At 43.7% G+C, this 25,410-nt stretch overlaps 1 protein-coding gene across 1 annotated transcript in view; it reads right to left on the bottom strand.

Annotated features, from left to right (window-relative positions):
• Nucleotides 1-25,410, bottom strand: part of RTN4IP1 (reticulon 4 interacting protein 1) — a 32,041-nt gene that overhangs the window by 5,735 nt on the left and 896 nt on the right. Inside the window, exons 2-6 of the mRNA XM_066607870.1 lie at nt 24,351-24,502; nt 17,670-17,738; nt 15,854-15,978; nt 15,497-15,545; nt 14,580-14,716 (exon numbers count right to left, since the gene is read on the bottom strand). Coding sequence (XP_066463967.1) covers nt 14,580-14,716; nt 15,497-15,545; nt 15,854-15,978; nt 17,670-17,738; nt 24,351-24,502 — 532 coding nt within the window. The remainder of the gene's footprint in view (nt 1-14,579; nt 14,717-15,496; nt 15,546-15,853; nt 15,979-17,669; nt 17,739-24,350; nt 24,503-25,410) is intronic.

Here is a 25,410-nt window from a genome sequence, read left to right as displayed (position 1 = left end):
TGGAAAGGCTCATAGGAGTCAAAATAATAGATACCCCCACAAGTGACCCCATTTTTAAAAACTACACCCCTTAACATATTCACTGAGGGGGGGGGGGGGGGGGTCATGAGTATTTTAACCCCACAGCTTTTTTTCAGGAGTCAATGCAATTTAGAAGAGAAAAACTAAAATTTCATATTTTTGCAAATATGTCATTTTAAAGACAGGACTTTTTTCTATAGTACGCATGAAAATGAGGATTTGCACCCCAGAATGGATACCCCTGTTTGTCCCATGCTCAGAAACATACCCATTGTGGCCCTAGTATTACGTCTGTATGCACAATGGGGCCCAAAATGAAAGGAGCAACCGGTGGCTTTCGGAACAGAAATTTTGCTTGAAGGAGATTTAGTCCCCATTGCCCACTTGTAGAGCCATTGAGTGACCAAAACGATGGAGAACCCCCACAAATGACCCCATTTTGAAAAGTAGACCCCTTAACGAATTTATCTAGGGGTACGATTACTTTTTTGACTTCACAGTTTTTTAATGAATTTAAGCCAAGCAGAAGGAAAAAATTACGATTTTCATTTTTTTTGCAATTGTGTCAATTTAAAAACAGTTTTTTTTATACAGCACACATATGAATGAAGATTTTCTCCCCAAAATGGATACCCGTTTGTCCCGTGTTCAAAAACATACCCATTGTGGCCCTAATCTACTTAACGGAAACATGGCTAGGCCTATAATAGAAGGAGCACCCGTTGGATTTCAGGGTACAACGGAATAAATTCCAGGCCCCATTGCCCACTTGTAGAGCCATTGAGCGGCCAAAACGATAGAGAACCCCCACAAATGACCCCATTTTGAAAACTAGACCCCTTAACAAATTCATCTAGGGAAGTACTGCGTATTTTAATCCTACAGTATTTAAATGAATCTAAGCAAAGCAGAAAGAAAAAAAAATTACGATTTTCATTTTTTTGTCAATTTTGTCAATTTAAAAACAGGTTTTTTTGTACAGTGTACATAGGAATGAAGACGGTCACCCCAAAATGGATACCCCCGTTTGTACCGTGTTCAGAAACGTACTCATTGTGGCCCTAATCTACTTACAGGACACATAGCTAGGCCCATAATGGAGGGAATGCCCGCTGGATTTCAGGGTAACAAGTGAATAAATTTCAGGCCCCATTGCCCACTTATACGGAAAAAAAATTGACTTCCTAAAAATAATCCCCCGCCATCCCCATTTTTTGGCATTCCCTAAATATTAGATAAAACTAATAATATAAACTGCGTCTTATGTCCGAAGACAGGGGTAATTACGGAGGCTGGTTGGGATGGGCACATGGGGCAAGAAAACCGTGTATCCCCCCTCCTCTCTCGCTTTTTTGGGGGTATTTTGTGACCTCAGTGGCGGGGATGGGGTGTAAAAAGTGGCGCTCTGTGAGGCTTTGTAATCTTGCTGCGGTGCGGTGGTCTCACACATAAGTCGCTCAACAAGCTGCTCCTGGAACTGCATGAAGGCGAGCGTTCCCGGGGCTCCTTGTAAATTACGGATTACAGGTAGCGGTCTGAATAACGCCGGGCTCACGCAGCCGTAGGTGGAATCCGCTTGTGGAGGCCTGTAGCGGATCCCAGCTGTGAGCCCGGACGTGACCCTGCGTACGGCTGAGTAATGTACTGCACATAACTGCATACTCACACAGACGGTCATGCGCAGTACACCGTTTTTTGTTTATATTTCCCAAACCGTCGCTTAGAGATGACCCGGGTACCATCAGCCCGTACACAATGTATTTGCATATGGGCTGCGAGTATATCCGCGGTCATAGAGCACAAAAGGGCTCTAGGTGGCAGATATCCACGGTAAAATATAGCATGCTGTGTTCTGTTTCTGGAAGTGGATTACGTAATTCCGACCCGCTAATTGGGGGGGAATTGTGTAATCCAATGCATGTGATTGATCCGTGGATTACCGCTGATCAAGCGCATGCAGAACCCGTAATTCCTCTCCGGTCATGTGTGACCAGCCTAATGTTAGATCGCTACTTTATCACGTGACCGGGGACCGCTCAACGAGGCCTCCGGTCACTGCCCCAAGCACTCAGCGACCGTTGGTCGCTGGGAGCAAGGAGATTTAAAATTTCCTGGGCTCCCTGGCTCCTGCGATTGTGTCCGGCATTTTGCCGGTGGGCGCATACCCAGTAGCCGGCAGGATCCATGGAGGATAATTGCATCTGGATTCAAATGCGGAAGCCTCCGAGAAGATGTCTCATCTCCTCTCACCGATCGCATCGGTGAGGGGAGATGAAACTTCCACTTTTTAAAGAACTTTTACGTGATCACCATTATGCATTGGATAACGGCGATCACGTGACCAGTAACCGCATACCGCGGCTCCCCGTGACATCTCCAGGCTCTTGGCTACCTTTGGTAGCCAGGAGCAGGGAGATTTTAAATTTTTTGGGCAATTTTTCACTTTTGCGCATGCGTCCGCCATCATGCTGACAGGCGCATGCGCCGAAGCTGGGGTAAGGTCCGCGGATCAACATTCCACCAAGGAACAAATCCGGGGACCTTGGGTACATAATTTCATCCCCTCTTACGGATAAGATCCTAAGGGGAGATGAAACTTTAACTTTTTAAACTTTTTTTATTTTTTAACTTTATATGATCACCGTTATTCGATGGATAACGGTGATCATGTGACTGGGAACCGCATACAGCGGTCCCCAGTCATATCTCCCTGCACTCGGCTATCTGTGACAGCCGGGTGCAGGGAGATTTTGAATTTGCCGGGCTCGCTGGCCTTCAGCGCATGGGCGCCACATCGGTGCATGTGCAAAAGCCAGCGGTGGGTCCCGAGACCGGCCGGAGGACATGCAGGAAGGGGAGTGAGTATTTTCACCTTCCCTCATGGATCCGATCCATGAGGGGAGGTGAAACTTTTCTTTTTTTCCTTTTTTCTTCACGGTCCCCGCTGACATCTCCTGCCTCCCGGCTACCTACAGGAGTCGGGAGCCAGGAGATTTTAAATCTCCCGCGGCTTCGGGCCTTCTGCGCATGCGGTTGATGTAATGCAGCTGAATCTAACTTTTTTCAAACTTTTTCAAACTTTTATGTAATCGGCGCTATCCCATTGGATAGCGCCGATCGCATTGCCTGGGGGGGGGGGGGGGGGGATGGGGGACTGGGGACTGCCCGCAACCCAGGATGACAGCTCCATGCTGTCGGCTACCTGCAGGCACCAACAGCATGGAGCTGTCACATCCAGAGCCCATGTGGCAATGACGTGCTGAAGGGATTAAAACAAAAAAAACTTAACATAAAATTTAGAGCCCATTATAAGTGAGAAAGGAAGGTAATGAATCTTCCCTGTACAAGCTGTCAAAAAAAAAAAGAAAAGGACTCCCATTTCTGGCACCATGCTGTGAGGACGCACCGTGCAGAGCTCCGCTACTCCCAACCTAAATAACCAGCTCCCGCAACAGCTGGGCTTTCTCATACTCTGTAGTAGCACGATTTGCAGGGTAAGAGAAGGATTCTGCCGACCTGCGGAGCCACGAAAATGTTCCCTAACACTTGCAGCCAACTCAACCTCTCTACTCCACCCTTCCTCTTACATGTCAGCAGTTAAGTGCTCCCCTGCAAGAGATGAACGGAGGAGCTGCGGAAACGCTAACCCTGTTGCCCTCTCTCTCTCTCACTGTGTCCCACCTCTTTCCTGGTGTGGCGTACCTTACATCTAGAGCACCAAAGCCTCCATGGATCTATTGCCTGATGGTCTTGGCTGCCCTCCCCATCTCCTGGATAACCTCATAACTTGGGGCAAGAGGCTGAAATAGAGGGAACTGAGAAGATCTTCTCAAATTAGAAAGAGAATAGCACCTCACAAAGACATTCTGCATGTGCTGAATGTATACTGCCATCTTGTTGAATTGGATAACACTGTAGCAGTCTGGAACACAGAGTTTTGCGGGTTTCTAGAAGTAGATCAATAACAATTACTGAATTACTGAAACAGACGGACTCTGCAACTCTTTGACCGCCCCTCTTTCAATTTTGCGACTTATGGAGGACTCCCCCCCCCCCCCCCAAAATTGGCCGCAATAAAACAAAACAAAAAAAATCAAAAGAAGGAGGACAATACCATTAAAATGGAGACTCTCTCCAGTCTACGTCTCTCCCCTCTCGTCCATCCTCTACCCCCAGCCCTTTTCTGGGTTAACCACTGGGGAAAACGTTCTTATGATAGATTATAAATAACTGGCTCAACTAATCTCCCCAGATATTCAGAAAACCTTGGTGCCCACGATTTCAGGATCACTTTGTGAACTCCAGGAGGAGATCCTACAACGTGGAACGAGACTTGGCAACATTGAGCTCAGACTGGACTCTGTGGAGTCAAAGTGCAGATCTACAACTACACGCTTGGATATAGCCATTCAACAAACAAAAAGCTCAGGGAGAGAGTCTAGAAGACTTGAAGAATAGGTCACCAAGTAATAGCCTTTTGTATAATAAGGGTTCTCGAAAGCTTCTTTCAAAAAGACCTCAGTTTTATGTGTGAAGAAATCCGAACTGCTCTCGGAATCAAAACACATGATTGATTGGGTCCATCGCCTAGGTCCAGATCTACGTGCGCCAGAAAAAACAAAAAAACAAAAACACCTTGTACTTCTAGACTCCGCCAACATCCTATTATTGTGAAATACTTGTATATACGAATAAGTCTATGATCTTCAGGAATTTTAAAAGCCATCAAAACACTCGAACTCAAAAAGGGCAAAAATCCTGCTGTTTGCCGATTTCTCAGCGGAGGTTCAACGCAAGGCCTTCTCGGCTCTTTACAACGGACAAAAAAAATTTGCACTCGACATACCGCAATTTTGAAAGTGTACAATCAAGATGGTTCCTGCTTGACATATCGTGACCCTGAAGGAGTGGCGAGAGATCTTTATCCATGACCTCCTCTAACCTCTCTACCCTAGCAGAGAGGCTCCAGTCGGGAAGTACCGGGCAAGAAAAAACAACAGCAAAAAGATACTGCCCCAGTACCCCAACGACAACAATCAAGATACTCAACTTCCACTAGGTCTTCAACCAAACAAGACATGGACATCCATGAGTAACTTGCCACCCCGTACATGAGGCATGTTATGTCTACTTGCCATTTCATCCCATATTTAATAATAGGGACACTTGATTACAAAATGTGACTTTGGATAGTAGGGTGTTTGCTATACTAGATATTCTCCCCCTATTGAACAGACCATCAGGAGATTTGGCTTTCGGTACTGGCTTTCGGCTCTATGCTGACGACACCGTTATACACCTCTTCCCATGACATCACAGCACAATTCTTTCAGAATGCCACCGACTGTCCACTGTCTCTAATATTTAGTCCTCTCTCTACCTAAAACTAAACCTCGTGTTTCCGCCCTCTGCTAACCAACCTCATGCTATCATCTCAATCTATGTGTAGCACCACCATAACTCTCAGACAGCACACCCGCTGTCTTGGGGTCATATTTGATTCCAATCTTTCCTTTACCTCCTACGTCTAATTTATTTCCTGAACAGGTCACTTGCACCTCAAAAACTTCGCAAGAACCTGCCCCTTTTCTCACCATAGACACGGTAAAAACTCTCACTGTTGCCCTCATCCACTCTTGGCTTGATTATTGCAACCCGTTGCTGATCAGTCTTCCCTGCACCAGACTCTACCCTCTCCAATCCATCCTGAATGCGGCAGCCAGGCTCATCCTCCTGTCCAGCCGCTACTCAGATGCCTCTGCCCTGTGCGAGTCACTGCACTAGCTGCCCGTCATATACAGACTTTAACTTAAACCTCTCATTGCCGCCTCCAAAATTTCTCCAGAGCAGCACCAGTCCTCTGGAATGTTCTACCCCAAATTATCAGGGCAATCCCTGAATCATACAAACTTCAGGCAAGTTTTAAAAATGCACCTCTTTAGGGAGGCATACCATATCTCCTAAACCAAACCCCTCTGTCTGATAACATGCTCCCTGTCCAACTGACTGCAATGCCTGCTAGTCGTAGTCAACTGTCCCCTGCAGTCATACTGATTCAGCCACTACATGGTTTAATTTCACCACTGTTCATGCATATAGCATCCCACACTCTCCACCTTGCACATCTCCAGCCTCTTACCTCTACTGTTTCAATCAGTTAATTACTACATGTAACTGTAGTTATGTTTCTGTTCCACCTGTCTTGTAATTGCTGGAAAATATGTTGGCGCTATATAAAGATTATTTATTATTTTTCCATCTTTATGGAACCAGGCACCCCTCTATGCTGTGGATCCCTAAGCAGGGACAATGTACACCTATTTAATAATATTAGGCAGGATTTTGTTATGTATAAGGAGCTTAATTTAGAGGAATCTCCACGATGAATTATATATGTCACTTGCAGCGTGAAAATGTGGAAGTCCATTCATACAATTTCTCTTTGTAATAGAGGGAAGTCTTTCCCCAATAAGAGATGCATTTTTTCTCCTTGATACACCTACAACTTTATATTTGTACTGTAACCATGACGGTTTCTCTTACTTTAAAAAAATGTTATGTTTGTGGTTTGGGACCCGTACCCCCTCTTTAATCTTGACTTGGGCAAACTAGTATGCGAATAGTTTGATGGAATGTGAAAGGGCTCAAATCCCCACATAAAAGCATGGCGGTACTCAACCACTTAAAATGGTCAGAGACCAACATAGCCCTTCTTCAAGAGGCTCATCTATCTGATTCTGACTTTTTCTGCATGTGTAAATTGGGGGTGGGGAAAATGTAGGCTTCACCGGCAAACCAATTCAAAGCTGGCATCTTGCTCCTTCTTAGGAAGGGCCTGGATTGTAGCATAATTAGCTGGTGATATGATGATAGCGGTAGACTTTCTCATATATGTTTGAAAAATTCCACAGAGGAATTCAGTGTGTTTAACGTTTAAGGTCCCAATTATTTGTCAAAGATTTGTCAGATTGAATACTGCTTAACCCCACAGATCTTACAATAATTGGGGGTTATTGTAATACGGTCATTAATCTTGCCGAAGATAGACGTAGTCACGCTCCCACAAATAAATCACAAGATAAGATCTACAATGCCTTTGTTACATCGCAACACCTTACGGATGTGTGGCATTTACTCAAACCAGAGGGAAGGGAATTTACTCATTCTCAGAGTCACGTTTTACCTTCTAGTGTCCCCAAAATTCCTCCTTAGAGCAAACAAGATCTCTATTGAGAACTTAATAATCTTGGATCACGTCCCGGTGGTTATGGGCCAACAGGACCAAGTCCTTCAGGAAAGCGCCTACCTGTGGAGGGTCCCATCATATTTAGCCATTGATGAAAATTTTCAAAACCTGCTCCGGGGCTGGTAGTTGGAATTTATCTCCGATAATGAACAACATCTGAATGATCCTCAATTGATATGGACACTGCAAAGTTGGTCATTCAGGAAAACATTAGGACATATGCACTCACCCAAAAATAAATATGATCACTAACAAAATAAAAAATGCTACAATTTGCAGCTGTGTACTACGTACACCTAATTCCAATCTTTTCTCAACCAACAAACCCAACGGCTATGGCAAGGCACCAAACTAGCCTATAACATGTGGTTGACCAAATGGGAAACACTTAAAACAATCTTACAAAGATGCCCAATTATTTAAATACATTAATAGGGTGGAGAAAGTGATGGCCAGACTAGCTAAGGGTCCCTTTGTAATGCAACATGTCCATTGCCTTCGAGATCTACAGGGCACTATACAAGCTCACCCATAAATAATCAATGACATGTTTCGCCAATGCCATGCCGATCTTTACTTTAAAGGTTCAGAAAAACCCGACATAGCATCCTCCCTGACAAATCATATCTTCTTATCTCAATAGAGGGGGATAAGCTTCTACTCAATGCCCAGAAATATCAAACAAAAATCAAGGAAGCTATCTCCAATCTCAAACTAAATGAAACTCCAGGCCCCGACAGTTTGACTGGTGAATTTTTCAAAATTCTGAAAAGATCCTATAACTCCAGTGCTGGAACAAGTATGTGATTGATACATGCAAAATTGTCCCTATCCCTGAAAGTACAAACATGGCCTATATCAACCTTTTTGAAAAATAGACTAGCTAAAATAACAAAGGGAGCATGCTACTAACTTATTACTTCTTCATAAGCTCCCCTCCTAAAGGCCCATTTAGACACAACGATTATCACCCAAAAGTCATCTTTTGAGCGATAACCGTTGCATCTAAAGGTGCGGCCATCATGCACTTTTCATTGATCTAACAATTTAGAAATCACGGATGACCCGTGATTTTCTCAGCAGGCGGCGCTGATAGTATTCTTTTAGCTGGTATCCTGCTGGCAGTTCTCAGCGGAACACCAGCTGAAAGCTCCGAGAACAATGCAGCCGTTTGCATATACAAAACAGCTGCTTTGTTCTCAGAGTCAACGCAGTGGTATCCTGCTCCACCTGCATTAACTCTTAAGTAGCTAATTAGCTATTTAGAGTTATGAAAGATGATCGCTCAAAACGGTCACTCAAACTGTCGTTTGAGCGATTATCTTTCAGTGTAAATGGGCCTTAAGAGATACTCAATCTCCACCTTTTCACATCAGGAAAAATTATGCACATAAAAGTGACCCCTGTCTCTTTCAGAGATGGACACAAGAATTAGAAAACCCTGAAATTAGTGACAAAATTCTTAAAGGGTGGGATTTAGTGAGGAAGTTCATTTCATTACTAATATTCTGATTGAAGCTTGTACAGCTCCAATGTCAGAAGACATCCGCTGTCGGAGCCTCTCTGGCTCATACACATCGGCTTTAGCCAGCAGATGGCACCATTGTATAACAGCAAAAAGAGAAAGCCTTTTAGGAAACCCTGAAGTCAAAATTGGATTGCAAAGGGTCAAATTAATGCATGGAGCCATCTATGGCTTTAATATCCCCTTCCACCCCAATAACCAAGATCGCCTGTCCTAAATGTTCCGGCCTACTGCATGGTCTATGCTCATGTCCTAAACGCCAACAATATTGGGCTGAGATTGCAACCCTTATATACAAAGTATGGAGGCTTGACATTCCAATGTCTCCATAAACATACATATTTCATTATTGCCACCCACAATAAAAATGACAAAAATGGCACATATTGTCCTTTTTATAAGTAAACACTATTTTTAACATTACTGGCTAAAACAAATTCCAACAATATCAGATATCACACAGCAGGTCAAACAGCTCCTTCATGTGGACAGACTAGAAATAGAAAGACAAGCGAACTCAAACCACTGAAAAGGTTCTTCTTGCAGTGGCGCTCTCCTTTATAGAAACATTTCTCACTGCTCCCGAAATTAATCCATTTGTAGATCCCTTTAAATATACTGCTTGGTACCTCACTTTGGAAAATGCAGGCCAGTCAGGGAAATTAAAATTAGATTGCCACCGTAGGATGAATCCCAAATGACTTTCGGAACTTTTAGATTTTTCTTATCTCTCTACCCCAAATTCCAGTTATGCCCACTTCTAGATGAGGGTTTTTGTCCACAATTAAAACGTTAAAAAGTTAAGATGTTTATAACCTTTTCAAGATATTAAAACGGTCATGAATATTTTCCCCTTTATCACTATATTCTATATTCTGCCTTAATAAATATCTTGACAATGGACTATAAATAAGCGAGAAACTTTAAATATTGGACAGAGGGAAAAACACTATGATGCCTAAAGCAAAACATTGTGAGAAGGTAAAAATTTCAAGATAACGATGTAGTGTTGCATCACTCATAGTTCTCTCATCACAAACTTCATTGTGTCTATTGCCCTTTTCGGTTACTCTATCATTTATATATAGATACTTCCAAGAAGTCTATATTTTTGATATAATGTACCACTGTTATTATTTTCATTGTTATTTTTTTGTAACTTTATTATTAAAAAAAATCAATAAAGAAATTTTTTTAAAAAGGAAGGAGTCAAAGAGAGCTCACTGATGGTGAAGCAAGAAACAGCAACCTGATGGCCAAGTACTATCCTCATAAAAGTCACTGTGGTATAGTTCAATGTGAGGGAAATTCTTGGAACTGTACTGGACACAAGTGTCCGAGCTCTTGGTGTCGCTTGCTGTAAGCATTACTGGTCTATCTGAATCTAAGGCCAACTGTAAGGGTAAACAAATCCTCTACAGTTGCCACATGGAAACCACTGTGTAGTCTATATATTTTTTTTTAAAGGAACTTTATTTAGCCAGAAGTTGATTAACCAACATACAAACATAGGCAGCTGACACCACAGGTGTCAGATTCAGTGGGCAGTACATTGCATGATAAAACAGGATAAGAATAGGCGTTACCTGTATATACACGTTCATTTCTTCTTGATACATAGTGCCTGGCTAGAGCTTTTTTTTTTCTTTTTTTTTTAAACTTAAACTTTATCAATTGTTACTAAACAACAATTTAACCTTGAAATGAACTAGCTGTAATCAACCAGGAAAAGAGAAAAATGAGAAAAGAAATAAAGGAAATTTAAAGGGAACCCCCCCCCCCCCCAACCCAACCCTCTGGCACGACTCTTCTAAGGAAAATTGTGTAAACACAAAAAGGTTCTAAGAATAGGGTTTTAACTTGGGGAACAAGTTGAACAGGTGTCCTTCATTGTGTCCTTCCCTCTCCCTCACTCCCTCTGTATCACCTAGCTAGGCTCTCCCGACGCCGTCGCAGAGCAACTCACCCAACCACCCCAAATCTTATCAAACTTTTCAGGACATCCCCTGGCCATGTATGTCAGTTTGTACATCGGGATTTCGGCGTTGACCACCCGAACTCATGCATTCCTGGTCGGCCTCCCAGGGTGCTTCCAGTTAAGTAAAATGACTTTTTTGGCATAGAAAAGCAGCAATTTGTACAGTGTACGTGTTGCTGCGGCCACCGGCAGGTCTCCAACAAGCCCAAATAGGCACGTTCCAGGATGCATGATCCTCGGTGCCCCCAGATGCGTTTCCATGTAGACAAGCACGTCTCTCCAGTAGTCCTACAGGACTGCACACTCCCAGAACACGTGCATGACCGTCCCATCCGCAGCCAGGCATCGCGGGCACGTTGCAGTAGAGAGCAGCCCCATAGTACACAATTTAGAAGGAGTGTAATATATACGGTGTAGGAACTTGACTTGGATGAGTTTGTCTCTCGCGCTAACCAGGGGGGGACCGGATCCACCTAGAATATCCTCATCCTCCCCTCCGGTCAGGTCAGGGATATCCCCCTCCCATCTCCGCACGGCCCTCTCTCCCAGCGGGGCCAGATGTTGCGCTATATGGGCGTAGAAGCTCGACAGCGGTTTGACAAGATTGCACATCTGCGCCAGGCCCTCCAGTCGCGTCATGGATAGTGGGATAGACCTCCAAACTGAGCCCTGGCCGCGTCTTGCAGCTGGTAATAGCTAAAGTAGGAGTTTTCAGGCAGGCCATGGGCTATTCCTAGCTGTAGAAAGGTGCAGAGCGTACCCTCGCCGACCACATCCGAGAGGACATTGACGCCCCAACGCCTCCAGAAGGCAGGCTCTGGGAGGCGCTGGAAGTGTGGCAGTTTGGGGTTATTCCAGAGAGGAGTGTGTGGGGATCGCGCAGTCTCCCCCTCAGTGGACAGTCTTGTGACCCGATGCCAGATTTCCAATGTTACCAGCATGGGAGTGGGCAGGGGAGCAGTCGAAGATGAGGGGCCGCTCAGCAGCAGCCCCCGTAGGTTCTGAGCAGGGTCCACCATTCTCCGCTCCAGACTCACTGCCGGGTTGTAGTCTGACGAGGATAGCCACCACCCCGCATACACCAGCTGGCTAGCCAGATAGTAGTAATAGAAGTGTGGTAGGGCTAACCCTCCCCCGCTCGACGGGAGGCACAGAGTCTCCAATCTGATCCTGGGTGTGGTGCCCCTCCGCAGTATACGTAACACAATCCCGCGGAGCGTAGTGAAGAATTTTTTTGGGACTAACGTAGGGGAGTTATGCAGTATGTACAGACATTTTGGTAGCAGTTTCATTTTTAGCAAGTTTATTCTGCCCACCAGGGTAAGCGGGAGAGAAGCCCAGCGTGTCGCCACCTCCCCGGCCCAGGCCAGGAGAGGGACCAGGTTGGAGTTGTAGAAAGTGGATAATTCTGCTGTCACCTTTACACCCAAGTAGGTGGTCTGGGTTGTCCAGCTCAGCGGGGTGGGCAGGGGAAGCTCAGCAGCCACAGGGTCTACCGCCAGTAAATGGGTCTTGTTCCAGTTGACCTTAATGCCTGAATGCGTACCAAATGCGTCGAATATGGCCAGCGCTGCGTTGAGAGGCCTCCGGGTCTTGAAGGAAAAGAAAGGTGTCATCTGCATAGAGCGCTATGCGCTCTTCGTAGTTGTTTAGTTTAAATCCTTTCACTATTGGTGACGTTCGGATTTGGATTGCTAGAGGCTCTATGGCGAGGGCAAATAAGGCGGGGGACAGAGGGCAGCCCTGTCTTGTGCCTCTGCTCAAGGAAAAATGGCTGTGTAGTCTATATAGTCATGACTAGAAGGTGAGCAGTGGGGAATCTGTTATCCTTGCAACTACCCCACTCTCTGCTTATTACTCTACACTGTGTGAAGTAACTGTATATTGAAGATACTAACATTTGCAATAAATTATTTTGAGCTAAGCATATTTTGTTGCTTAGGCATGGTAGAGGTAAGGAGAAGCTTGCACACTAAATAGTGTTAAAGATCATCATAGTATTAGACGTATATTATACATACACTCATTGTCAAAAAAAAAAATCAAAAAAAAAATCAAGCACCTATAAAGAGTTGTCAGAATCAAACGAAACTTTGTGTGCAATTGTAACATTGATATAAGGGATTACAATATCAGAGCAAAAGGAGAATTTAGTGCAGAAAACTGATCCTTGAAGGGAGGCTCTAGTACCCTGCTGTACCGCCTCTAGCTTGGATACAAGATGTGATACAGGTGCGTATTGAGTCTCTAGTACCCTGTTGTACCGCCTCTAGCTTGGATACAAGATGTGATAGGGGCAGGCATGGAGGCTCTAGCACCCTGTTGTACCGCCTCTAGCTTGGATACAAGATGTGATACAAGTGGGCATGGAGGCATAAAAGTTCCGTATGGTATCCTGCACCATATCGGCCCATATTGCTGTAACCAAGTCTCTAGATGATGCAAATGCCTCGGCTGTTGAAGTTGGTGTCCCAGATGGTCCCATACATGTTCTATTGGTGATAGATCTTGCAAACTGGCAGACCATGAAAGTGTGACAATGTTGTGGAAACATTCCTGTGATACCCTCTCTGGGTGCGGCCGAGCATTATCCTGCTGGGAAATGTCATATTGGCAGCCCTGCCATGAGAGGAACACATGTGGCTGCAGGATGTCCTGAACATATCGCTGAGCTGCCATTGTCCCTCATTCCACTACTAAAGGTGACTGACTGTCATATATAATGGACCCCCCAACCATCACCCAGCAGTTGGCCGCTCCACAGCAAAGGCAGGATTGAGGAGTTCACCACTGGGTCTCCAGAATATGGCCATCGTCAGTGTGTACAAACTAAACCTGGATTCATCACTGAAGACCAAATGTCCTTCAGCCAAGCACCTGGAAACAGTTGCAACAGACTAGGGGCCTGTAACGATGTTGTCACCTATCTCTGGATGATGAACAAATCCAAGAAAGATCAAACAGACTGCATTACATACATGCAGCCAAAAAAATTCTAACCATAAGTCCGGTCTCACACAACTGAATTTCAATTGCGGATTCCACGATTGCTGTCAGCATGTATGATACTCTGTGATATGCAGGCATTGACTTTCGCCGGTTCGCTCACACTTGCATGTGAGCAAGTGGAAGAGGCACAGCATGCTCTATTTTACCGCAAATTCAATGTGTATGAGCTCCATTGATCTCTATGGATGCATTTGATCCACAGTGCATAAGTAATCACATTGCTTATCAATTGCATATCGAACGCAAGTTGCTAGGAGAGTGGATAACAAATGGTATAAAGAAAGCAGGAATTTGTGGGCAGACAATGCAGAACAGAGCAGCGCACCCATTCAGACTGCTGTCTGCAACCTCCGCCTATTCTTCCTCCACAAGAAGAAAGGTTTTTTGGCTTTTTTGTAAGTAGTTCATACTACTGCTAAAAAAAATAGTAGTATAAAACCAGCCAAGCCTAGAGACCAGTATCACATTCTGAGGACAGGACTCTCAGAACAGTTCTCCCCACGACAGCACAAGAGAATGTCGCTTGAGAGATAGAACGGTGTTTCCAGTGGGTTGGGAAAGTTTCGGATATCATTCCCTGCTTGCGATCTTCCTTCCATGCAGATGATACGCTGTCTCTACAAGTACATCCGCACCGGGGGGAGGGGGGGGGGAAATAAAAAAATTAAAATCGCACGTATATGTGACCATACAAAATTTGTTTTTGCAACCATTTGCAGGTCTTCTGCTGCAGATACCCGCAAACAGAATCTGACCTGCTCGTGTGACCCCAGACTAAGAGGCTTGTAGTAGAGACTTACAGATCCCTTGTCTTTAGCTGCTCCTGCACCCTTGCTACAGTATAGTCAATGACGTCATCTGCTCCAAGATTTTTCATTAGGGCGAAGGCGTTTCCAGAGCATACAGCAGTTACATGGGCACCCCATGCTTTCAATAGCTGAAATAGATGTATCAGAGTTCAGTATTAATATAAAAAGAGAACATTCACAAAAATAGTATTAAAGACAAGGCATATAAATGTAACTGGTAGCAAGGCCTCGGATGGTGGCAGAAAGAGTCATAAATGTGTTCAAAAGATAAACCAAACCGCACAGACGTACCATTCAACCTGCTTGTAGGTGCCACTAGAGGGAGTATGGAAGCTAACTGTATACTGCCATATTACTAAGTGCCACGTATAACAGTATGCAGTAAGCGCCTACACTTGCTCCAGTGGTGGCTTCAGGCAGAACATAGAGAACATTGTTTTGTGTAAACTTAATGCTGGAGTCTGGCAGACCGGAGTTTAGGAATCAGTTGTGAGTTCACAGTATAGCGTAATCGCTGCAGTAAGTCAGTCTAGGGTAAATGCTGTATTTTATATGTAACAATGTTCATTAGCATCTATAAAGGAGAGTATCTCTGTAATCTATGTGACCTCTCACAGGATGGGTGCAAATGGTTCTAGTGGCCAGACTTCACAGCCTCCAATACATTCGCTAGAGCTAAAAAAGGACCAGCACTCTACAAAGCAGAATTAACTTAAATTTGTGACTTATTCAATCATGTCCACAAAGCACGGTCCGAGCCCCTCAAGCTTGCAAATGGCTCCATGTAGAACTGATGCCTTGTGAACATGGGTGAATACAAAGTAAAATGAAATATGTGATTTAGAGTGCGGCCTCTTTTATAGTGCAGTGTGTATATTATATGTTGAGCATTACAAGCATACAGGTACCTGAATCGCTGCTGTTCCAACTCCCCCAGAAGACCCAATAATTAATACACTTAAAATAAAGAAAAAAAAGGTTACTCATATCCTTCATTATACAGCACACGATCAAGCCATGCACAAACCACCACCAAATCTCATTTTCCAAGCACATTAACATTACATGATATCTAATAATGTATCCAAGTACCCCATAAATGAAAAGATGAATTGTAACTATAACATGGTCATTGATTTCATAACACCTAGACATCTAATGACAATCCATAGCAGAACATTAACCTGAATTCAGCCAATTAGAACTTAAAATATATATACTTTTTTAAATGATGACCTTTGATGTTATATTAGAGCGTCGTTTACCGTTTTCCTGGACACTTTTCCTTACTCAGACCACAGCTGTGAACAAGGGCAGCCCATGCTGTGAGTAGCACATAGGGTAAAGATGCAGCTTCTGTATGACTAAGTGACTTAGGCTTCAACGATACCTAAACGCAAACCAGACAAAAATTTATAACAACCGTTAACTACTTGCATACAAGGCCAACTCTATGATGTGAGCACGTCACATGGGCTTAATTATTTGAAACAGTGTCCTTAAAAAATATTAAAAAAAGGGATTTTACTACAGTATAGTGTATAGGTGTCGTCTACTGGCTTAGAGCATTACCCCTTCCAAGGCGTAAGTTTACATCCTGGCAGAGGGGTACTTCCCACAACAGGACGTAAACTTACGTCCTGGAGATAGCGCAAATTCATAAGTGATCTCACGCTATCCGGCAGCAGGAGCCAGCTGTCATCGGAAATGCGACCCCCCGCTGTTAACCCCTTCCCTGCTGCGATTTATGTAGATTGCGACACGGAAAGGGTTCACAGAGGGAGCGCACTCCCTCTGTAACATTGTCGGGCTCTTGCGATATAATCGCAGACAGCTCGGCGGGTTGCCATGGCTACAGGATGCCAGATACTGGCGTCCTGTATTGCCAGTGCCTGTGATCGCTGTAATAAGCAAAAAGGCATTGCAGGAGAGAAGTCCTGCAATGCCTTATCACAGCGATCATTAGTGCTATGGTGAAAGTCCCCCAGAGGGACACAAATGGTGTAAAAAAAAAAAAAAAAAAATCTAAATAATGTACAAAAAATAAAAATGTAAAAAAACCAACAAAAAAAACCAACACATATTTGGTATCGTCGCGTCTGTAACAACATGTACAATAAGTTGCACATGCTTTTTATTCTGCACGGCAAAAAGCGTAAAAAAAAAATGCTAAAAAACTGAGGCAAAGTGCTAATTTTTTGCATTTTGCCTCCAAAAAAAACCACAATAAAAGTAATCAAAAAAGCCGAATGTACTCCAAAATGGTACTAATAAAAACTACAGCTCGTCTGTAGTAAATAAAAAAATAAGCCCTCATAGAGCTCTATACATAGAAAAAAAAAAAAGAGTTACAGGACTTTGAATGCAGCGATTTAGAAAAGAAAAAAAAAAACATTTAAAAAAAAAGGGTTTTTATTGCAGAAAAGTGAAAAGAAAGCTAAAAAAAAATATATAAGAATTTTGGTATTGTTGTAATCATACCGGCCTGCAGAAAAAATATATTGTGTCATTTATGCTGCATGATTAACGCTGGGAATAAAAATAGAAAATAAAAACAATGGCAGAATTGATGCGTTTTATCTCCCTGTTATCATGAAAAAAAAAGTTTTACAATATAGTCTATATACCCAATAATGGCACCATCAAAAACTACAGTTCGCCACGCAAAAAACAAGCCCTTATACGGCTAAATCACTGACACAAAGAAGAACATTGCCTCTAGAAAGGCTCAGGCCTCCAGCACACTACTGTGTTTGGGATCTTGAGCTTCCATGGTAATTCATGGGTAGCTTATAGCCTCATTATAGTCTGTGTGTCTCTTATACTGACTTTTGACATGAAAAAAAAAAACTCACTACACATCCTATTTGTCTCCATATCACAGACGAGAAATAGGTCATGCTAAAGCATGTGTATGTGCTGTGTCCGTGTAAATGTGATAGCACAAGGACTTATGTCCGTAAGCTGTTCGATGAGAGTTCTGCAAGAGCCTCTGGTGTACAACCCGGCCTTATACGCCATAATATACAGATAGATGTAACACAATATAAGACAAAGCTAGTGGTAACTTGCTATCTTTACCTCATTGGCATTTGCAAGAACAAACTCTGCTAATGTGCCTTGCTTCCAAGGAGGGACGGCGGCCCAAACCTGCCAATACAGCCAAGCAAACGGATTACGACAAATATATCAGTCAGCATGTAAACACATTTTATCATAATTCTTCTTTGGAGTTAATTTCGATAGCCATTACACTTACAGCATGGGAAGGTCCTTACTAGTCAGTCCCTCTGGGTCATCCGGAGCATTACCAGTGCTGTAGATGGCATGTGCTGGGTCTATATTCTGTCTTTAGGTAGTGAAGATAAAGCCTGTGCTATTCTGCACTACTTCATGAACGATTTCCTGCTGCCATAGTATAGTTTTAAAATATTCAGTATGTTTCATCATATGCCATGATGAGCGGCTTGAGAAAGGGGTTTCTGTCCCCTGAAACGCGTTGCCCTGTGTGTACCTGCTTTATGTTGTACCATCACTCCATGTGAATAAAAACAAAAAGGATACCAACATCCATATTGTTTGAAGCTGACTTGGAATGGGGGGAAATGGTTGGACTGGATCCCCCCAGTAAAGTAAGTTTTTTTTCTTGCTTTTAAATTCTATTAAGGTGTACTGTAGTGTAAGAGAACATGTACGTTTTCTTTTTGTTTTTCATCAAAAACGACACGCGAGATATTGCTCCCAGGAGAAATATTTGAAAGTTTCTCTGGTAATAAATCCTCTCCTAACCCTTGATTTGATGAACAGTGTCTACACTTAAAGGGGTTGTCCCGCGCCGAAACGGGTTTTTTTTCTTTCAATAGCCCCCCCGTTCGGCGCGAGACAAACCCGATGCAGGGGTTTAAAAAAAAAACAAAACGGATAGTACTTACCCGAATCCCCGCGCTCCGGTGACTTCTTACTTACCTTGCGAAGATGGCCGCCGGGATCTTCACCCTCAGTGGACCGCAGGTCTTCTGTGCGGTCCATTGCCGATTCCAGCCTCCTGTTTGGCTGGAATCGGCACACGTGACGGGGCGGAGCTACGAGGAGCAGCTCTCTGGCACGAGCGGCCCCATTCAGAAGGGAGAAGACCGTACTGCGCAAGCGCGTCTAATCGGGCGATTAGACGCTGAAATTAGACGGCACCATGGAGACGGGGACGCTAGCAACGGAACAGGTAAGTGAATAACTTCTGTATGGCTCATAATTAATGCACAATGTGCATTACAAAGTGCATTAATATGGCCATACAGAAGTGTATAACCCCAACTTTGTTTCGCGGGACAACCCCTTTAATGTGTTATTGTACACAGAAAAGAGTTATCCATACTTGCTTTGTGCAGACCAATATTCTCACTTGTCACCCCCGTTGAGATGCTCTACATTTGGTTTGGTGAGAGCTGGATCTGATTTGGAGACTTGTTTATAATAGGGTTAGAGATAACAATACCTCAGAGAAGGGTCACCATCAGTGATTCTAGCGACATTATCAGCATTCGACCTTTCCCCTTGAGACCCTGTATTTAGGGGTAGTTTGAGATCCTAATCTCCCTCCGATTCTCTCTGACTTTTTAAATGCCTCTATATTTTATTGCCATATTTGTAATTATAGAAGGTACATCCATCTTCCACATTCCTGACGGACTTGTACTCTGATCTTTTTTTATTACCGGGGTATTCTTTAATAAGTTATTGGTTTTGGGAATGACATTCCCTACAACACCGGTATAATCACTTTGAACACTTCTAAATGTCTTTCACTTTTTGATAGTAATCTCTTGCTCCAACTTTTCTAATCTTTCATCAGTGGATTTATTGAGTTTACTCTAAAGGCTGGTTTACACGGGCAATGATCAGTAAAAGATCGCTCAAAAGACAGTTTGAGTGAAGGCTTTGAGTGATCATTTTGCATAAACTTTTCAGCAGCTACTCAGCTACTGAAGAGCAATTAAGTGTGCAAATGAAGCCTTCCCTGAATGCAGTTAATAGCCAGAGGGCTCTTATTTGAGCTCAAATCCTTTGTTCTCCATGGGGAAACAATGCTATCAGCACTACCCATGGAGAACTGCTGATAAGAGTGAATGATGATTTGATTTTTAGGTTGGACTGAAATTAATGATCAGCTAGCAGTGCACAAATGATGCACATGATGGGCGCACATTTAGATGCAACGATTATTGCTAAAACGATCGCCAATTAGCGATTTTTTTAGCGATCATCGGCTGGTGTAAATGGGCCTTAAAGGGGTTTTCTCGCGGCAGCAAGTGGGGTTATACACTTCTGTATGGTCATATTAATGCACTTTGTAATGTACATCGTGCATTAAATATGAGCCATACAGAAGTTATTCACTTACCTGCTCCGTTGCTAGCGTCCCCGTCTCCGTCTAATTTCGCTGTCTTCTTGCTTTTTTAGACGCGCTTGCGCTGTGCGGCCTTCTCCCCTTCTGCTCGGTCCGGCACGAGCGGTGCTCTGGCTCCGCCCCCTTCTACGCATCATCGCGTAGCTCCGCCCCGTCGCGTGTGCCGATTCCAGCCAATCAGGAGGCTGGAATCGGCAATGGACCGCACAGAGCCCACGGTGCACCATAGGAAAGGACCCGCGGTGCATCGTGGGTTAAGATCCCGGCGGCCATCTTGGTGAAGGAAGAAGAAGAAAGAAGAAAGACGTCGCAGAGCGGGGATTCGGGTAAGTAATATGTATTTTTTTTTTTTAAACACATCCCTTGGGGTTGTCCTGCGCTGAACGGGGGGCCTATGGAAAAAAAAACAAAAAACGTTTCGGCGCGAGACAACCCCTTTAAGGCCTCCGTCACACAGGGTGCTTTCAGCAGCGTTTTCAGCCCTGTGCTAAACGCTGTACAAAGCTCCCATTCATTTCAATGGGGCTGCTCACACAGGGCTGAAAACGCTGTTCTGAAAAGCGCTGCATGTTCTATCTTTGGGCGTTTTCAGCTGAGTCTCCCATTGAAATGAATGAGCAGCATTTTCAGCTGGGCTGAAAACACAGCTGAAAAGGCAGCATTTTGCAAACGCCCTGTGTGAGGGAGGCCTAAGGCATCTGTTCTAAGTTTCCTTTTTGAATTTAACTTACTGTGGAACAGACATTCTTAAAAACCTTCCTTAGGCCAGACTCACACAAGCGTAATTTAATTATGTATTACGCGTGTAAGCACGGGCATACGCAATTACAAAGTAGGTGATACATAGCTCCACGCGGTGGTAAAATCCTGTTTTTTACGCATTTTACCATAGGGTTGTGTTAGCGCGGCCTTATACGTTAAGGACTGAACCAGATCCCAGCGCAGTACTGATCTGTATACATAAAAATCCATAATGAATCCAACTTGAAATCGTGTCCACTGATCTAATCTACAGCTGCCCTCTCTAATGGCTTTGCAGTCACCTCTCTTCTAGACACCTCTCCTCATGCCAGTCCAACTTCAGCAAATCTCAGGGAAAGAAACACAAAGGAAGGTAGAAAACCGCCATGTTGGTGTAGCAATATTAAAGAACCAAGAATGGAAGATAGGGACCACACTAAGGCCCAATGTCCATAGGTGGATTTTAATTATTAAATCCGGGCCAGTCTCCCGTGTGGGAGATCCACAGCTCTAGAAGACCATAGGGATGCATTAACATACACAGGGCAATCGAATGCATGCAGATGTGATGTTTTTTTTCCGGGCGTGCAGATCGCACGTGCGGAAAGAAGTCGCAGCATGCTCCATATTTCTGCGGATCCCACAGGGACAGCTTCCATTGCCGTCTCTTTTTAAGCTCCTGTTCTCCCGCTGATCTGTGGCACAGCCCCAATGACAACTGTGACTGCGCCACGGATATGACGGCTTCCATTGAGTTCAAAAGAAGCCGTCCCTGCGGACTCTGCCGAAAAATTGAGCATGCTGCGATTTCTTCCTGCGTGCATGTGATTTGCAGGCCAGGAAAAAAAAAAAAAAAAAAAAAAAAAAAAAAAAAATCGCATCCCTATGGGCTTCTAGATCTATGGATCTACCGCATGGGGGACGCGTGTGGCTTTTATAATTAAAATGGGCATAATACAGCCCGTGCGAATATTTGATGCGGATTTCCGCAGCAGATGCACTGCGGATGATCTTTAAATTGTATTTTTTTGGTTTGCCGGAGATTTGCGCATTGCAGATTTTTCACACGCAGATGCACTGAAGATTATCCGTGTGTGAAAAAACGCAACCCCACCTCCCAGCCTTTTCCCCCACGTTCCTAATTGAATTTAACCTTCAAATCCGCAGTGCATCCATAAATGTATTTGTGGATGCACTGCGGATCTCCCGCACCCATAGAGATCATTGAGGCCAACTGTGCACGATCCATGTTAAAATGGAGCATGCTGCATTTTTTTGTCCTCGCATGTGAAATCCGTAAATCAAATTAAGTCACATCTACATCTGTTAAATTAACCGCGGATGTTGATCTGCGGATTTGCTAAATGAATTATGCCCGTGGACATGAGGCCTAAAGGTATGTTCACACATAGCAAAAGTGCTGTGGATTTTCACCGGCGGAAATTCCATGACAAAATCTGCACCATCGGCTGCATCACAGCAGAGGGATGGCTTGGAAACAATGAGGAACTTCTGGTCTTTGCTTATGGCCTCAGTGCCCGTATCACCCGGAGGCAATCGAGCGCTGATCATATACTGCAATCGTGATTGATAATGGGATTCATCCTTCTTCTATAATGACTGCAAGTCTCAGTTCCTTCTTATTAGCGGTCATGTAAGAACAAACTTAATTATTAATAGTAATAGTAGGAGTTATTTTAAATAGGCCAACAGCTATTTGTATCCTCTTTCATTAATTATGGTATATTCCGCATAAACTATGGGGCATTATTTTAAATATGATTTGGTCACGCATCATGGCTTTTTATATTGATTCCTTGAGAATTGAATTGCCTGTGGATATATGTATGTTTGTGTATGAATTATGGTATATTACGCATGGTTTTTTAACATTTTAGGTATGAATCATGGTTTTATAAGGTCTGAAATGATTGCAGTGATTACATTATTCTCCACACCTCTGGGTGTCGTTTTGGGTTTTATAAATATACTTGTTATTTTTGTTTTATACGTTCCGGAGGAAGTCTCCAACTCGGGGTGAAACGCATACTTTATTTTATTTTATTAAATAAAAATTGCTATTAATTTCTTAAGGTGGTTTTGGCACCGTGCATTTTTGGTTCTGCTATTTTCTAGAAAGGGAAATAGATAGATACTCTTATCACAGTTACTGATAATCATCACACAGCTCAATTTCAATATTAGCAGATGACACAAAATTATACAATATAATTAATGCAACGGAGGACAATGTGCGGCTACAAATGGACCTAGATAAGCTGGGGGCTTGGGCAGGAAAATGGCAAATGAAGTTCAATGTTGATAAATGTAAGGTTATGCACATGGGCAGGAGAAACGGATGTCACCAATGTACTCTAAATGGGGCACTGCTAGGGAAAAGTGATATGGAAAAATACGTGGGTGTAGTAGTGGATTGTAGACTAAACTGGAGTAACCAATGCCAGTCAGCTGCTGCAAAGGCAAATAAAGTCTTGGGGTGCATTAAAAGAGGTATAGGGGCGAAGGATGAGAACATTATTCTTCCACTATATAAGGCACTAGTCAGGCCCCACATGGAATACTGCGTACAATTCTGGTCACCGGTGCTCAGGAAAGATGTTACAGTGCTTGAGGGGGTTCAAAGAAGGGCAACTAAACTAATACATGGAATGACGGGACTGGAATACCCAGAGAGGCTATCCAAATTGGGATTATTTACTCTAGAAAAAAGAAGGTTAAGGGGCGATCAAATAACTATGTATAAATACATGAGGGGACAATACAAGGATCTCTCCCAGGATCTGTTTACACCCAGGACTGTGACGGTAACAAGAGGGCATCCGCTACGTTTAGAGGAAAGCAGGTTTCATCACCAACATAGAAAAGGGTTCTTTACTGTTAAAGCAGTTAGACTGTGGAACTCTCTGCCGGAGGACGTAGTGATGGCAAAATCCATAGAGGAGTTTAAAAGGAGACTTGATGTCTTTCTGGAGAGGAAGGATATTATAAGCTATAAATCTAAGGTTATTTGGTAATCCGGGTATACAGGCAGGTAGGAACTATTAGGGGTTGATCCAGGGAACAGTCTGATTGCCATTAGGGAGTTGGGAAGGAATTCTTTCCCCAAAAGGGCTAATTGGCTTCTGCTCTTGGGGTTTTTTGCCTTCCTCTGATCAACAAAACAGGAGGCTAACAGGCTGGACTAGATGGACATTGTCTTCATTCAGCCTTACGAACTATGTTACTATGTATGTAGCTCCTGTCAGACAGTTATAATAGAGCTTATTGACATGTATATAGAAGGTAATGATAATTAAACTGTCCCCCCCCCCCCCATCAGGCAGAAATGGCACTACCTCTTGCTAATGTTGTCCTGCTGCATCATGGAATTGATGTGAAAGTAACATCAAGATGGTAGCTGATAAGTATAAGACGGGGGGCTGCACTGCATGAAAGTGGCTGGAATACACAGAGAACACTTGTGTGACAGGTAATCAAGTGAAGGGCTGGGGCTGGGGTGAAAAAAAATGTTTTTTTCGATGAAGTTAAAACTGTGGGTATTTAGGATTAACCCGATTTCCGGGGTAGCACATTCCAGAGAACTTCCATATACTTGCCTGATCTCCAGGTCTGAAGTACTTGACGCTAAGTCCACATTCCATGACAGTCCCTGAAACATCTCTGCCCAAAATCAAAGGAAATTCTGTGCTGGACGTCTTTAAATGTAACGGGTCCCGGGTCATATTCAGACTTTTTGCTCCATAACCATCTAGAAAATAACGAGGAAGTTAAGTGGCACTTGTATAGGTCTACTGGCTCCTGGTATCTGCTTAACCGTCTTTAGAATGGTGCAGAGTATGGGCCGCTTACACCAATTTATCATATGAACGAGGAACAGCGTCAGCGTTCGCTCGGTAAACAAGTCTATACAGGCAGATACATCGCTGGCTCGCTCACACGAGAAATCGTTCCGTCGTTCACATTCGATATATAGGTGAATGAAAGAGCGCTGTTTGAGGCTGGGTTCACAGGGCGTATTCCCGGCAGAAATCTTGCGGTTTGGAAATCTTGAGATTTCCACCCGGAAAGAGCAGCTTCAAAACCCACGGCACTTAGTTGCAGGTTTTGAAGCGGCTTGGCCGCACACTTTCTCCCTCTATGGGAGTGCCGGACGCAGCAGAATAAAAAAAAAAAAAAAAAAAAAAATGGACATGCTGCGGCTGGCAAATCCGCGCCGCCACACCGGCTTTGCCGTGACGGATTTACGGATTTGCCATCCTGCGTGGACTAGACTTCTGAGAAATCTCATCCACACGGCTGGCCAATCCCAACATTAGCGGCCGCAAGCAGATTTGCCGCAGCAAAATTCCGGACGGAATTGCCGCAGGAAATCCGTCCTGTGTAAACCCAGCCTAAACTGCACAATACGTGAACGATCCGATGAGGATTTTTGCACAGACATGCAGGTGCCTAACTGTTACCTATTCTCAACCATCAGTAGGCGATCATAAAGAAAAAAAAAAGTATACAAAATGTTACACTTTGGTTCGAGAACTTCCCGGAAGAGAATATCTAATAGAATATGGGATAATCGCTTCATCAGAGATATCACTTGGCTTGCTCCATCTTCTGACTGATGGCCCTTTTACATGGCCGAGAGTCGTATAAACAATTGCA

This window comes from Eleutherodactylus coqui, chromosome 1 (genome assembly GCF_035609145.1).
Source record: "Eleutherodactylus coqui strain aEleCoq1 chromosome 1, aEleCoq1.hap1, whole genome shotgun sequence".
NCBI lineage: Eukaryota > Metazoa > Chordata > Amphibia > Anura > Eleutherodactylidae > Eleutherodactylus > Eleutherodactylus coqui.
Note: the sequence above shows the minus strand (reverse complement) of the source record. Positions and strands in the feature narration are given on the sequence as shown.